This window comes from Ostrinia nubilalis, chromosome 11 (assembly GCF_963855985.1).
Source record: "Ostrinia nubilalis chromosome 11, ilOstNubi1.1, whole genome shotgun sequence".
Lineage (NCBI taxonomy): Eukaryota > Metazoa > Arthropoda > Insecta > Lepidoptera > Crambidae > Ostrinia > Ostrinia nubilalis.
The window spans coordinates 16,650,976-16,667,452 of record NC_087098.1 but is presented as its reverse complement, the minus strand read 5'-3'; the positions used below and the strand labels follow the sequence as shown (position 1 = coordinate 16,667,452).

General features: G+C 41.5%; 3 protein-coding genes across 3 annotated transcripts; 2 read left to right on the top strand and 1 right to left on the bottom strand.

Annotated features, from left to right (window-relative positions):
- Nucleotides 1-761: 761 nt before the first annotated feature.
- LOC135075928 (THAP domain-containing protein 5-like) lies at nucleotides 762-3,477 on the bottom strand. Its single transcript, XM_063970376.1, has 5 exons — nucleotides 2,726-3,477; nucleotides 2,247-2,491; nucleotides 1,976-2,029; nucleotides 1,414-1,566; nucleotides 762-942 (listed from the first exon to the last, which is right to left on the bottom strand). Exons 1-5 carry the CDS (start codon nucleotides 2,824-2,826, stop codon nucleotides 824-826), a joined length of 672 nt encoding a protein of 223 aa, XP_063826446.1. The 5' UTR covers nucleotides 2,827-3,477; the 3' UTR covers nucleotides 762-823.
- A 31-nt stretch (nucleotides 3,478-3,508) lies between these two features.
- Nucleotides 3,509-7,869, top strand: LOC135076011 (THAP domain-containing protein 5-like). The gene is made up of 5 exons (XM_063970457.1): nucleotides 3,509-3,966; nucleotides 4,201-4,445; nucleotides 4,663-4,716; nucleotides 5,126-5,187; nucleotides 7,864-7,869. The coding sequence occupies exons 1-5, from the start codon at nucleotides 3,866-3,868 to the stop codon at nucleotides 7,867-7,869; spliced, it is 468 nt and encodes a 155-aa protein (XP_063826527.1). The 5' UTR covers nucleotides 3,509-3,865.
- LOC135076010 (exocyst complex component 1) lies at nucleotides 7,837-16,462 on the top strand. The gene is made up of 13 exons (XM_063970456.1): nucleotides 7,837-8,115; nucleotides 8,274-8,537; nucleotides 8,786-9,025; nucleotides 10,889-11,215; nucleotides 11,294-11,410; nucleotides 11,481-11,561; nucleotides 11,632-11,789; nucleotides 12,200-12,419; nucleotides 12,912-13,056; nucleotides 13,647-13,804; nucleotides 14,227-14,338; nucleotides 14,849-14,973; nucleotides 15,838-16,462. The coding sequence occupies exons 1-13, from the start codon at nucleotides 8,050-8,052 to the stop codon at nucleotides 15,934-15,936; spliced, it is 2,112 nt and encodes a 703-aa protein (XP_063826526.1). The 5' UTR covers nucleotides 7,837-8,049; the 3' UTR covers nucleotides 15,937-16,462.
- The last annotated feature ends 15 nt before the right edge of the window (nucleotides 16,463-16,477 follow it).

Here is a 16,477-nt window from a genome sequence, read left to right as displayed (position 1 = left end):
CACAGTTTCTTTTTAACATGTTAAGAGCTCCTATATTTGTAGATCCCTGATCACAAACTGTTGTTAGAACCATAAATCCGATTTCTTTTAATTTTTTGATGATGTCCGATATAATTTTTGCCAGTTTTGCTGTTGATATTGTGCCTTCCACAAAATAGTGCGCAATATATTGTTTGTATTTATGTTTAGCACCCTGTATCATAAACACTAACGCATGGTCTGCAATTTTCTTTTCTCGTCCCATGTTCTCGCCCTCTCCATAATCCACGTAGCCATCCACTTTATCAGCAATTTCGTTATAAATTATCCGTTTCTTTAACGCCATCTCGTCAAATATTAACGAGCAATATTTATTTTCCTTTGGCATACTTGATGCTTTTGCCTCTAACATATCAATTATATTTTTATTTATACCAGGCTCCATTGGTATATTTTTTAAAATCCTTTGGAGCGTTTTAGTGCTTGGTAGCGTAAACAGCTTTTGCATAATATAGCGGTATGCTTTAGGGGACCGTTTAAATATAGCCAAAGCATATATTTTGTTGGCTAAAGTCCACCTTTTTCCTTGTGACTTTTTTTTGTTATTCTGCACTACATCCTTTACTAACGATGTCAGCACTTCCGAATCTAACTTGTCTAAATTCACTCTTGACTTCGCTATATTCCTTATTGTTTTTTTTGCATTTTGTAACTGTCGCCAAAGCCTCTTCTCTTTAATTGTAAATGTTGATGAAGTGTCTGTAATAAAAACATTTCCATTAGTAAAAAAAACAACATTAAAGCAAATTGAATTGAATATTGGTTAATTAATCAGCAATTTTACTTAGTTTTTTAAATTAGGATGTTTTATCTTACCTTTCATTTCAATGTTTTTCTTAGGTCTTTTATAACTGTGGACTAATATTTCTGCCTGTGCATCTTGATGGCAAATGTTTTTATCATCTGAAATATTATAAATATGCAAATTAGTTTAAAATTTATTTTGTTGTTTTATGAAACATATTATTTCCAAATCAATCAATCATTATCAAGTTTTAAAAAAATGCAAAGACAGGATAATGATAGCTCTTCTCATAAAATATGAAGCGTGGGCCCACCTTCAATAACAATGACATAATATTAAATTAAAGGCATTTAGAGGTTTTAATGTTCTGCATTCTGGATGCGGTCTGCGGGTATGTCAAGACAATCTGTAAGTGGTCGTGATAAGGCAATCAGTCACGTGTGCTTTGCGTTCTTTGTTCGTATCCGCACGGTCAAATAGCATTAATATAAAATGTACAGAAACCTAGAATGTTGTACATATAAGTTCATTTTGACCTGACTGCAGACTGCAGAACGCATCCAGGGTGGCATTCTTTAGTTTGAGGGAAGGCATATTTTAGAAGGTAAATAATTAGTTTGTACACTTACCATGAGTAATGGGTTTATAGGTCATATGTTCTGGTGCATTGGAAGTAGAAGGAAGAGGTTCAAAAGTTGTTTTCGCAGAAATACCAGAATCTGGTATATCCACAGCTCCCAAACATGTTGAATTTAGTTGTTTGGTTGTAGTTGTAAGGGGAACTGAAAGCAGATAATGAAATGTGAATTGGGTAATAAAATGTCATGTTCTTACCCAACTTTAGGGTACAATCAGTCTAGTACATGTCTTGCTCACATTAAAAATTACTAGCTTATAAATATTATTAAACTAGCTGACCTGGCTAATTAATGTAGATTGCCTAAAATTTTTCAAATTGGTCCGGTACTTTTTTTGAAGAATTTGTATTACACAAATTACTAAAGTCCCTCTAACTCAACACACATTCTAAGCTAAATTGTGTTACGAGTGGGTTTACTACAATATTCAAGCTGTGGGGTTCTAACCCGCACTTTAGGCTATCTTGGCTTCGAGTTACGGAGCCGATCAAATACAAACAAACAATTAAATATTTCCTTTTTATATTATTAGTATAATTTTAGATAAACATACCTCGTTCAACTGGATTTGACTTCTTTGGAATGCAATATGAATGATCATAAAGAACTGTAACAAAGTATAGATATAATTAATAATTGAAATTATATATTATTTATTGATAAGCATACAACACATGTTTGTGGTTACAAAGAAAGAACCTTGTTAAATTGCATTCGGTTGGTTTGTTTTGGAAACCAAAGAAAATTAATTAAGACATCTAAATAATTCAGAAAAATTGACAGTAAATTAAATTTAAAAAAAATAATTGAAGTCATCATCATACCTGTCTTGAGGTTTTCTTTATTGGAGTCTTTTACATGAAGAGGAAACTCTGTCAAAACTTCATCTGGCAAGATGGGATTGCTCAATTCCAGTGTTGGAATAGCTGAGTTCTTCAGCCGAGTTCCTTTGGCATTGAAGGATTCAGGAGTGAAGTGCCCACCACAAACAAACTTCAGTTGGTGTAACTTTTCAATAGGTACATATGCTAAGTCTTCTATGCCAGCATTTTTAACCCACATTCGACAACTGAAATAAGAAATACCTATTAGAAAAGAAAAAGAATAACAAACTGAAATTTATTCATCAACTAATTTCTTTTAGTATTGTTATGCAATTCATTTACAGAGTACGAAACAAAATACTGAAATTAAAAATTGGTTATGGTTATTTACTGTATGATTAAAAATATTAATCCCAGCCTTTAAGTTTACACAATCAGTAAAATTATCTTGTAATAAATGAGTGTTATTAGAAACTTACCGGTCAGAATCCAGAGGAAACCTACTCAAAAGTAAGGGTGATCCACCACGACTTCGCCTCTTATTACAAATAACGCACTTCTTGTTGTTTCTACTCTCCATTATCAGTAGAAGCCTAAAATGAAATAGGTATTAATTAAACAAAGCCTATAATTTCTCTCCAACCAGTGTCAATGCCCTGGTTCATGCATTTACCAGTTTTGAAAGTACATTTACATTTTCATCACATAGGGTTGTTTTTAATGAATAATAGATTTGTAATAGATCTAATATTTCAAGTAAGTAGATAACATACCCATTAAACAGAAAAGTAAATAAGAGTTTAAACTTCTGTAGAAGTTGAAACACAGCTTATTTAAAAGAGTCTCTATCTCACAAAAAACATAACACTGAACAGCAAACTTTATCACGCCCGATACGGAGGAACTTAATCAACTCAACGTAAACGACAGAAAAGTTTATTTACAGTAATATTGCACCAAATCTGAGAAAATAACTTCACACGAATCAATTCGCCGGTTAAAAACTCAAACTCAATTGACAGACATTTTTTTTCATTTGTCAAACTAACAATACTACCAACATAAGGACACTAACAATTATTTTTAGTATGGTGGTATTGATCCGCGGGTTCCCCTGCTGTAGTGAAATCAATCCAAAATGCACTTTATTGCTTAAGGGATAAGGTTGTATATCAATTGCTACATATAGAGACTAGTTTTTGAATGAGAAGTGTCTACCCACTGCAGTGGGTAGACACTTCTACTGTAAATTACTGTAAATAAACTTTTCTGTCGTTTACGTTGAGTTGATTAAGTTCCTCCGTATCGGGCGTGATAAAGTTTGCTGTTCAGTGTTATGTTTTTTGTGAGATAGAGACTCTTTTAAATAAGCTGTGTTTCAACTTCTACAGAAGTTTAAACTCTTATTTACTTTTCTGTTTAATGGGTATGTTATCTACTTACTTGAAATATTAGATCTATTACAAATCTATTATTCATTAAAAACAACCCTATGTGATGAAAATGTAAATGTACTTTCAAAACTGGTAAATGCATGAACCAGGGCATTGACACTGGTTGGAGAGAAATTATAGGCTTTGTTTAATTAATACCTATTTCATTTTAGGCTTCTACTGATAATGGAGAGTAGAAACAACAAGAAGTGCGTTATTTGTAATAAGAGGCGAAGTCGTGGTGGATCACCCTTACTTTTGAGTAGGTTTCCTCTGGATTCTGACCGGTAAGTTTCTAATAACACTCATTTATTACAAGATAATTTTACTGATTGTGTAAACTTAAAGGCTGGGATTAATATTTTTAATCATACAGTAAATAACCATAACCAATTTTTAATTTCAGTATTTTGTTTCGTACTCTGTAAATGAATTGCATAACAATACTAAAAGAAATTAGTTGATGAATAAATTTCAGTTTGTTATTCTTTTTCTTTTCTAATAGGTATTTCTTATTTCAGTTGTCGAATGTGGGTTAAAAATGCTGGCATAGAAGACTTAGCATATGTACCTATTGAAAAGTTACACCAACTGAAGTTTGTTTGTGGTGGGCACTTCACTCCTGAATCCTTCAATGCCAAAGGAACTCGGCTGAAGAACTCAGCTATTCCAACACTGGAATTGAGCAATCCCATCTTGCCAGATGAAGTTTTGACAGAGTTTCCTCTTCATGTAAAAGACTCCAATAAAGAAAACCTCAAGACAGGTATGATGATGACTTCAATTATTTTTTTTAAATTTAATTTACTGTCAATTTTTCTGAATTATTTAGATGTCTTAATTAATTTTCTTTGGTTTCCAAAACAAACCAACCGAATGCAATTTAACAAGGTTCTTTCTTTGTAACCACAAACATGTGTTGTATGCTTATCAATAAATAATATATAATTTCAATTATTAATTATATCTATACTTTGTTACAGTTCTTTATGATCATTCATATTGCATTCCAAAGAAGTCAAATCCAGTTGAACGAGGTATGTTTATCTAAAATTATACTAATAATATAAAAAGGAAATATTTAATTGTTTGTTTGTATTTGATCGGCTCCGTAACTCGAAGCCAAGATAGCCTAAAGTGCGGGTTAGAACCCCACAGCTTGAATATTGTAGTAAACCCACTCGTAACACAATTTAGCTTAGAATGTGTGTTGAGTTAGAGGGACTTTAGTAATTTGTGTAATACAAATTCTTCAAAAAAAGTACCGGACCAATTTGAAAAATTTTAGGCAATCTACATTAATTAGCCAGGTCAGCTAGTTTAATAATATTTATAAGCTAGTAATTTTTAATGTGAGCAAGACATGTACTAGACTGATTGTACCCTAAAGTTGGGTAAGAACATGACATTTTATTACCCAATTCACATTTCATTATCTGCTTTCAGTTCCCCTTACAACTACAACCGTTGGTAGTAGTTGTAGCGAAGTCAAGAGTGAATTTAGACAAGTTAGATTCGGAAGTGCTGACATCGTTAGTAAAGGATGTAGTGCAGAATAACAAAAAAAAGTCACAAGGAAAAAGGTGGACTTTAGCCAACAAAATATATGCTTTGGCTATATTTAAACGGTCCCCTAAAGCATACCGCTATATTATGCAAAAGCTGTTTACGCTACCAAGCACTAAAACGCTCCAAAGGATTTTAAAAAATATACCAATGGAGCCTGGTATAAATAAAAATATAATTGATATGTTAGAGGCAAAAGCATCAAGTATGCCAAAGGAAAATAAATATTGCTCGTTAATATTTGACGAGATGGCGTTAAAGAAACGGATAATTTATAACGAAATTGCTGATAAAGTGGATGGCTACGTGGATTATGGAGAGGGCGAGAACATGGGACGAGAAAAGAAAATTGCAGACCATGCGTTAGTGTTTATGATACAGGGTGCTAAACATAAATACAAACAATATATTGCGCACTATTTTGTGGAAGGCACAATATCAACAGCAAAACTGGCAAAAATTATATCGGACATCATCAAAAAATTAAAAGAAATCGGATTTATGGTTCTAACAACAGTTTGTGATCAGGGATCTACAAATATAGGAGCTCTTAACATGTTAAAAAGAAACTGTGGACAAGGCATAGATAGCAACTTTTTCTCTGTAAATAATGACAAAATTTTTATAATCTATGACATCCCTCACTTGTTCAAATCATTACGAAACAATTTCTTTAAAAGTGGAAATATGTCTTTCGATGGAAAAATTGCACAATGGAGGCATTTGGTAGTTGCAGAAGAACACAACAGAATTTTTTTAAATTTTAAAAAACTGAATAGTACCATTGTAAATCCAACATTCAAAACTAAGATGAGGGTGAAGTATGCTGCGCATGCTCTGAGTAATACCGTGGCAGCTATTTTAAAAATGATGGCATGGAAAGAAGTTTCTGATTGCAATGATACAGCATTTGTGATTGAACAGTTAGATAAACTATTTGATTGTACAAATGGTCCATCATCTTTAAATGACGTAAAGAAAGGGATCCGGGAAAATGTTTCCACATCAAGTAATCACATTGAGTCTTGGACCTTTTATACTGATAAGTTAAAAACCATAAAATTTATAACAGCAGAAAACACGATACTAAAAAATGTTAAATGCGTAAAGGGATATCAAATATCTATCAAATCCTTAAACGATATTTGGGAAAAGTTAAAGAATGAAGGGTTTAAATATATGAACCTTAGACAGTTTAACCAAGACTCTCTGGAAAACTTATTTGGAATCATTAGGCAACACAGTGTAACCAATAGAAATCCCACTATCACGCACTTTACTGCAGCGCTTAAAACAAGCATGGTTACTGGGCTGAAAGTGCCTCATAGCAGAAGTGCTAATTGTGAAGCAGACAACAATAAACATATGCTGGAATATAAAGACATTTTAAAAACTAATTTAAAAACAACAGAAATAAAAATTAATGTTCAAGATTCCACAGACACTGAATTTTATCCTGTGTTGTCTATCCCGGACCCTGAAAACTTAGAACAGCCCATTGAAAATTTGTGTAGCCTTGAAAACCAACCAGTAGTATATGTAAGCGGGTATTTAGCTGCCAAACTATTACAGAACAGTTCTTGTTTAATTTGTGAAGAGTGTTTGAGCGTGAAAACTCCTGTTGACAATGATTTGTATGCATATATATCTCTTCGCGAATGGTGGCATGATAAAAAAAGTCTCGTTTATCCAACAATTCAATTATGTACCACCGTAAATGAAGCTAAACAATTTTATCATGACCATATTGCCGACCGATATGGAAAATGTTGGAAAATTCATTTTCTTAATGTTGAGTACAAATTGTAATTTTAGTTGGTTTAAATGTCAACAACATAATAAAGAAATTTATGATAAGATGTTTAAAATATTAAGTTACCTTTTTCTAAGAAAAAGTTGTAAAATCATTAATGACAGCTTCATAAAAAGTGAAAACAATTTTGCTGACAAAAGTAAAAAAGCACAGCAACAAAGCATTGAAAAGTAATCTTGAGGCTGAGGTTCGATCAGCTGATAAGAAAATTAAAGATGTTTATAAATAAAAATCCTATTTTTTCTTAGAAAAAGTTGTGAAAATAAAAGTTTACAAAATTATCATTTCTGTACTTTGTTATAATTTTCAATAATTCCTCATGCCTACAACTGCTATGTCATGTTCAATACTTATTGTAATATACCTATTTTATTTCGAAATAAATAATTTACGTTACAAAACTTCGTTTTACTTACACATAGTATAAAATAAAAATAGTAATCATTAAAATATTGAAGGTTCCTATACTAGATATCGATATGCAATTACAACCCTAGCAAAGTATCGATAATCGATAAGTTATTACGAACGTCACTAATACTGTCAGAAAATAAGGCATTATGTTGGTAGCTCCGCCTGTAGTTTGTGCGGTTGGTAAAGATTTGCGGGTCGTTCTCTAAAATGCATATGTGTGCGTGAGCTCAAAAAATATCTATGGAGTGCCGTCTCTTACTCTTTTATGCTCTTTGACCCACTGGCTTATATTTCGGACCGCAGCACTGCACACCACAGATGATGCACACTACACTGCTGTCTATTCTGTCAATGAACTGTCAATGTCAGTCAGCTCTGGTTGTTGTTGTAGGCGTGAATGTGATGAACTTATTCATTCATGTTTTGTTTAAAACTTAATTTGAAATTTCAATTTGTTCATTATATTATCAATACAGTTGTATTATAGCCTATAGGTAAGGTAAATCTAAGTGGCATCAAGCGGATGATAGGTACTGAAGACTGAAAAGAAAGAGGGTGTAAAACTACCACACAAACTATGAAGCAAGAAGCACTGGCGATGCAGAGAGAACTGGACGGTCGGGACCAACTATTTGTGGATGTAGTAAGTAAACTGAAATATATTCATTATTACGCAAAGGAAATCATTCGTAGCTCAGATCGAACAAACGACATCATTATAAGTTTGATATTACGGGAGCTAATTCTCATCGTGGAAAAGTGCATAACAGTGCGAGGATAAAGTGTAAGTTTTTCGTGCAGGGTTCGGAGGGCTCGATGCCGTCGGACGCGGCGCTGGGCGCGCTGCTGGAGGACGGCTCGCCCGCCGCCGACGCCGAGGGCCGCGTGCGCCGCCTGGCCGAGCGCCTGGCGCGCCTCGACGCGCTCAACGTGGCCGGCATGCTGGCCGCCGCCAGCGAGGTGCTCACGCGCGCGTCACGCCACGGACGCAGCCACATAACCATTACAAACTGTCATATTCCTAAGTTTGCTCATCTTAGGTATTCTATTAAAATAAGTCATAAGGCTCGGAAGACCAAGTCATGTTTAAAAAATAATCTTCATACTTACTTATCATTAGTTTTAGGTATTCAATGTGTACCTAAAAGTCACACAGTTAATTATTAATATAAATATGGTGTGTGAATAACACCTGAAGTATGTACAGTTCGTACACTTTTGAATTTGATTTTCATAGGAAACGGCAACCGATTCTTTTCAAGTTTCCTGAAGTATTTGTCAGCGCTGTCCAATAACAGCAGCGGGTTGCGCAGGGCTTGGGCGCCGGCGTGCGGCTGGCGGCGCGGCTGGACGCGGGGCTGGCGGCGGGCGCGGGGCTGGCGGCGCGGCTGCGGCGCTGCGAGGCCGTGGTGCGCGCCGCGCCCGACGCCGCCCACGCGCGCTTCGGCGCCGCGCGCACCGACGCCAACGCGCGCGCGCTGCTGGCCGAGCTCGAGGAGCTGTACTTGTGGCTCGACGCGCCGCCGCTGCGCGACCTCGACTCCATCTCCGAGGTGAGCGGCGGGCGCGCCGTGACGTCACACTGACCCAACATAACCCACCACCACCCATGGTTCTTCCTGCCTCACGGCGTACGAACCGAATCTCGGGAGAGCGCGCGGGTACTTGCTCTGGGCTCCTTTCCCCGGGCGCTTTGCTTGACTCCCTACAAATTTCTCTGATCCATGTCCCTTCTCATAGTCAATTCTCCCCCTTCTGGGGCTTGACACCACAAATACGGTACTTCGCGTCGGGCTGCTATCGTTGATGTCATCACTTCTCATAATTTCGCCTGATTGTGTGCCCGGAGTGCGCGAACTCGCGCAGCGCGATCCACAGCGCGATCCAGTTACTGCGACTACTCGTGAGGTCCTGGTGATAAACAGGTCCCTGCTCGGCTCTCCGTATCGCACCCAGCATTTTCTGTCGAGCTTCGTCATAGAGGTTACATTCCCAAAGTGCGTGATCGCGGCTCTCTTCGACTCCCTCGCCGCATGGGCATAGTGCAGACTTGCACAGCGTCACACAGTGTGTTATGGGACTGTATAAACGGACATTCTCATTGATTTGATGAAACGTATAGAGCTCAGTTATACAAACATGATAGTAAAACTCCCGTTTAAAAATTCCAAGTAGTTTTCGCGGTATAAAAATTCAAAGTTACCTATTTTTTTACTTCAAAATTATGCAAAAATATTCTCACTCGTTAACTAATAACATTTAATTCAGAATTGTTATAATACTTCATAGAGCTCTTAAAACTACACGTAATAAGCGTATTAAGTGCTTCTCAAACGCATTCAGTTAATTAGGAAAAATGATTTTAGTGATTTTTGTTTTTATTTTTTTTCTCAATTATACCTTAATATATGCAAACATTTTTAATTGCAAGACATAGTCTGATATTTAATCTAATTGTATAATTAAAATCAGCTTTAAACTCCGTGATATATTTGAGAAAAAACATAAAACGTCTTAATAAAATTTTTACGAGTCTAGGGTCGACAATTTTGGAAGGAATAATTCATGTCTAAAAAGTTTCAAATCCCGCCTGTTATGTGCATAGTGTTGAAGGTTCTAAAAAGTCACATTCACATTGTTTTTAACCGACTTCAAAAAAAGGAGGAGGTTCTCAAGTCGAGTCTTTTTTCTTTTTTAACACTCTTATATTAACTTAAGTTGTATGTAAGTAACTAACTAAAAAAGTATGTAAACAAATCTAGGAAGTCGAATTTATCCTACCTTTAATAATTTTCTCATCGATTGGAAACCTATGTAAATCGAATGTCAATACAATAATTTGGTACAATCGAGCTGATGATATTTAAACATCAAAAAGAAATATTGCTATTAAAAAGTGATGGGAAATTTACAATTCTATATGGTGCATATTTTCAATTTGATTTTCCTCAAATATATCACGGAATTTAAAGCTGATTTTTTTTATACAATTAGATTAAATATCAGACTATATCTTGCAATTCAAAATGTTTGCATATATTAAGGTATAATTAAGAAAAAAAATAAAAACAAAAATCACTAAAATCATTTTTCCTAATTAACTGAATGCGTTTACGAAGCACTTAATACGCTTATTACGTGTAGTTTTAAGAGCTCTATGAAGTATTATAACAATTCTGAATTAAATGTTATTAGTTACCGAGTGAGAATATTTTTGCATAATTTTGAAGTAAAAAAATAGGTAACTTTGAAATTTTATACCGCGAAAACTACTTGGAATTTTCAAACAGGAGTTTTACTATCATTTTTGTATAACTGAGCTCTATACGTTTCATCAAATCAATGAGAATGTCCGATTATGCAGTCTCATAACATACTGTGCGTCATCCTGACACACTGACCCGTGGGCTGCGCAGATCTCGCTGGCGTCGGCGGAGGGCCGCGCGCGCGCGCTGGCGGCCGGCGCGGCGCTGCAGGGCGCGCTGCGGGCGGAGCGGGCGGCGGGCGCGCGGCGGCTGGCGCGGCTGGGCGCGGTGCGCGAGCGGCTGCGGCGGCTGGCGCGCGCGCGCGAGGCGCTGGCGGCGGCGCTGGCGCGGCACCTCAACAACGCGCTCATCCACCTCGGCAACGAGGCGGCGCACGAGCCGCGCCCGCGCAAGCACCACGCCGACCTGCTGCCCTACGCGCCCTTCATGCGCTGGCTCAAGGACATGGACGAGCGCGCCTTCGACGGGCTGGCCAAGGTGGGCTCCTCGTTCGCATTCGGCGCGCGACGATGACCGTACGAATGATCCCTCGACTCGTGTTTGTTCCGCCGGCAGGTGTACACGAGCACGTGGGCGAAGGTGTACGAGCGCGCGGTGGGCGCGGCGTCGGAGCAGGCGCGCGCCGCGCTGGTGGGCGCCGCGCCCGAGCGCGCCGACCCCATCCTGGACGGCGTGAGTTGAGTGGGCGCGCGTCGGTCCCGGGCCGCCCGGGGCTATCTCGATCTCGCTCCTCTGTGTCCAGGTGCTGACGCTGGTCGAGAGCCTGTGCGACGCGGAACAGGACTTCTGCACGCAGTTCTTCTACCTCGACGTGGACGTGAAGGTTCGTCCGTTTCGTACCCGTCGCGCGGTTTCTTTCGGACCGGCGCCAACTGAACTTTCGTTGACGCCAGAGCGACGGCAGCGACGGCGAGCGGAGCGAGCGCAGCGACGGCGGCGAGCGCGAGCGCCGCGCGGGCGCCGAGACGCGGCGCTTCATGGGCGAGCTGTTCCCGGCGCTGGAGCCGCAGCTGGTGGCGCTGGTGGGGCACGTGGAGCGCCACGACCGGCAGTGAGTGCGGGCGGGGGCGGGTGCGGGCGGGGCGGGGCGGGGCTAGGGTTGCCAGATCCAAAAACACAAAAGCCGGACTATGTGCTTCATTTGGCCGGACATTTTACCCTAAAAGCCGGACATGCGACGAGGGGGGGGGGGGGGGGGGGGGTGTAATTAGTGAGCTCACGAGTGAGTACTATCATCATCGGTTGCCTAACGTCTTGATGCGTGCGTGCCTTATTCTGTAGCTCGACTTTGGCCTGGCGCGGCAGCCAAATAAAAGCCTAAAAAAAGCCGGACAGTCCAGACATAGGTTATTTTGGCCGGACACGCAATCAAAAAGCCTAGCTATGTCCGGCTTTATCCGGACGCCTGGCAACCCTAGGCGGGGCGCGACCTCACTCACTCACACACTCGTCGTGTTGCAGCGGGGCGATGCGCGCGCTGGCGGTGTTCGGGCGGCGCGTGGTGGCGGGCGCGGAGGGCGAGGCGCGGTGGGCGCGCGCGGCGCTGGCGGGCGGCGCGGTGGCGGCCAAGCGGCAGGCGGACCGCGCCGTGGCCGAGCGCCTGGCCGCGCTGCCCGACGCCGTCAAGCAGGCGGCCCGCCGGCCCAAGTGCGGCCTGCTGTCGTTCCTGAGGGACTTCGAGGTATTATTTCTGAAAATGTTGACCTTTTTCATATTGTGAGACCAAACTACTTCAAAAATCAAAGTAATAAAGAATTCTTTGGCGACACTACTTAGCACTCTCCCGGTAAAAAGTTGAAGTATCTGTTTACTGCTTAATATTCTGCTATTTTGGTATGGCTTTAGTAGGTATTTTCTGTATTGTTTTAACTTTTTTCATATATTGTAGTTTATTTATTTCTTTATTAGGTCTACCAACATTGTTACATTACAACATGTTAACATGTAGTTATACTGCATACTAAATAATTTGTTTTGGATTGTATCTTGATATGCTATTTGTGAAAACTATGTAAGGCATTTTCGATCTTAACCGCCTCATCTATTAATAATACATATATGCTGTTTGTTTTCCATAAAATAAATAAATAAATAAATTATTGTAAGGGCCGCCGGGCCGTCCGGTCGCTCGTGATCGTTTTTCGTTTCACGTCGCCTCCGCGTCCGTCCCCAGGAGCTGAGCGGCGCCTGCGAGGCGATATTCTCGGGCGGGCGGCGCGCGGACCTGGACCGCTGGTACGTGTCGCTGGCGGGCGCCATGCTGCACGCCATCCAGCACGCCGAGCACCCGCGCACGCCGCGCGCCGTGCTGCACATGGGTGAGTGGCCGCGCGAGTGTGACGCCACAGAATAATAATAAGTACTACGTACAGAAGTTTTACTTCGCGAAGGTATTTAAAAAAATGTATGCTCAATGTCACTAACAATATGGTGTAATTTAGCCTGTCTCAAGAGTCAAGGACCATTTTGTTGACAAACGTCAGTGATCGGCACTGCGCCGAAGCTATAGGGCTGACTTCGGTAAAATGATGTGACGTGAGGTGCCAAACTGCGGAAAATGGCGGAGGAAATACATGATTTAGCATGAATTATCATAAATAATATTAACTACTTATTTACCTCTCAGTGTCTTGAGGCAACTTAAAAAAGTACATTCTGTGTTTTTATTATTATTTAGGCAGTTAAATACTGCACAGTATTTAGTACACCATTTTCTTTATTTTCTTCCATCATACACAAGAATACGCGTGCGTGAGTCAATGTTCGCTCGTATGTGAGGCCTTGTCGAATAGTATCCTGTAGGTGGGCCATCGTGCGTGTTTTGTTTTCGATGTAAACTCGCGGAGATGAACATTGAACAGGCCTAGTGACGCGTCCGCCGGCCGCAACTGACCCGCTGTGTCCGCAGAGAACTACCACCGGCTGCACGGCATCCTGTCGCTGCTGCGCGCGGCGGCGCTGGAGTCGCTGCGGCGCGAGAGCCGCGCGCGCTACTCGGCCGCGCTCAAGGCCTACGTCACGCAGTACTTCGGCCGCCCGCTCGAGAAGCTCACGCAGTTCTTCGAGGTCAGTCGCCCGGGTGACCGGCCCGTCGTTCGTTCGTTAGAAAGAAAGAAAGAAAGAAAGAAAGAAAGAAAGAAAGAAACATTTATTGCCATGGACATCACAAAAGACAAAAGATGTGAAATAAAAAAAAAGCAAATAAGACAGAGGTGACATAAAGCGTACAATGAATGAGCAAGTAAACTAAGCAGTGCCACCCTGTCGCACAGCGATGCCCATCGCAATGGGACCCCACTCAGCATATGCCGTGGCCCCCGGTGAGGGAAGCCACGACGTTGGTTTTCAGTGTGCCCCATGCCGAGTGAGAGTCACGGACACTAAACCTATACTGCATAAAATATACATACATAAATAATAATAATAGTGCGCGTTACGCGCGTTCGGCTGACGACAAAGGGATCCGTTTTGTTCCATGCGGCGCGCAGGGCGTGGCGGAGGCGGTGGCGGGCGGCGTGCGCGAGGACGAGGTGTGCTACCGCGCCGCCTTCAGCAAGCACGAGCTGCGCCGCCTGCTGGCCATGTACCCCGCGCCCGAAGGTACCGCGTTTTTACTACTTGGTGTTATTTGAAAGCCCAATAAATATCCTTAAAGAAAAACACTTTCAATTTCTTAATAAATGATTAACATATACCATAAATGTGACTTGAAAATAGACCTCACTTTGGGCTCACCTCTGGGATCAATTAGACCAAATTTTATGGTTATAAAACCAAATAATGATCATACGTATCCTCCTTAACAGATGGATAGCGATTAATCCCAACTTAACAGTTTTATAGCCATAAAAGTTGGCTCAAGCGTAACTACCTATTTTTTGAAGAAGTGACTCTGGATCCTTCTAAAGACACATTTTTGGGGTAAAAACCTTTCCTTTAATGAAATGAAGTTTAGAACTAGGCTTTTAAATGGTGCCAATATTGGTGGGAAGTGGGGATGCATACGTTTGAAAGTGCTTGTCGCGGGAGGTGCGATTTATTTGATGTTGAGTGTATTTCTTAAGTTTCTCAGTGCGATCGTTATCTCTCGTGACGCGTGGTTGGTTGCAGTGCGCAAGTCGCTGCACCGGCTGTACCGCACGGTGGAGAAGCACCTGAGCGAGGAGGGCGGGCTGCTGCAGGTGGTGTGGCGCGCCATGCAGGAGGAGTTCCTCGCGCAGCACCTCGCGCTGCAGGTGACGAGCGACGATTACCGTCGGATACGACACTTTTAAGATAGCATTCGGATCAAGACGACCGCGACGAGAGACCACGACCCGAGACCGCGACAGGCCACCGGTCGCAGGTCGCAGGGCGACAGCTACTTACGAATCTTCGCGACACGAGTCGTGCGACCCATACGAAACTTACTAATTCTATTAAAATTTCGCCTTCGTGCGAAGAAAACACGGCCATTTTGCATCTGTCGCGTCACGGCACTGCCTTGTGAGCGACCGAGTCGCGCGACGCAAGTAGCCGGCAGGCCACGCCCACACGTCGCGCGACTCGGTTGCTTGCATCCGTCAGCACTTCCTATTAATTCATATAAAGCAGTGGGTCGCGGTCGCCGGTCGCGGTCTCGAGTCGCGGTCTCGCGTCGCGGTCGTCTTGATCCGAATGCTACCTTTAGGCCGCAGCCTCGAATTTAGCGGGCAGCGGGGCGGGAGCGGCGGCGGCGCGGGAGCGGGGCGGGCAACGCAGACCCGTTCTCGAAACAAGCGGGCAGCTCGCGCGGCGCTTTAGCGGCGAAGTGTTGTGTTCGGGGTTGTGTTGTCGAGATATTTGTTTTTATTCGCAAACGAAACGTCTGAACAACGGCGACAATTTTATTTCGATTCAAATTTATTCGTAACGCTCGATTTATTGTGGGCAAAAGGAGTACGCTGCCCGCTCCCGCGCCGCTGTTTTCGAGAACCGTCTATTTGATTTTACGCATAAGATCCTGCCGCTCCCGCGCCGCTACCGCCGCCGCCCCGCTGCCCGCTAAATTCGAGGCTGAGGCCTTAAACTCGCATCCGCCCTCATTACCGATGTTTCTAAAACTTATTCTTCGTGTGCAGTCTCGCATCGCCACGTGCTACGCGGGCGCGGGGCTGGCCATGCCGCTGACGACGCAGGACATCCTGGACGCCTTCTCCGACATCGCGCGCGAGCACTGATGCGCGCGACCGCGAGCCCTCGAACGTCGGTCCGAGCGCAGTTTCGCGTCTCCTGATCTTTCTAGACGCCCGGTGCTTAATTCTATTACAAAAGGAACGTGTGAAAGCAAAATTGGGAATATTTACATAACGGCTACGCTTCGAGATACCCGTGAGAGCACGCTTATATCTATTATTACTCGAAGTAAAAAAAATCTGGCTATTCTACCATGACCAGATTAGGTTTAAGTTATTTATGGTCATTTTTAAATAGATATTGCCACCAAATCCATTGAAAAATCATTCTAAATTCTAAAATGTATATTATGTATATGGGTATTATTATGAGTTCTTTAATAAACCTTTCTGTGGCCTATTGACCTATAAATAGACTGAAATTATTTATAACAAGTTAATTTTTACCGGACTGCGTCAGGAGGGTTATTACTTAAATAAGTGCTAGAATGAAATTGTATATAAAATGGATGTACATATTTATATTATTGCACTGTTATTCTTTGTATTGAAATAAAAACTATTTCTGTAATTTTTTTTTATTTGA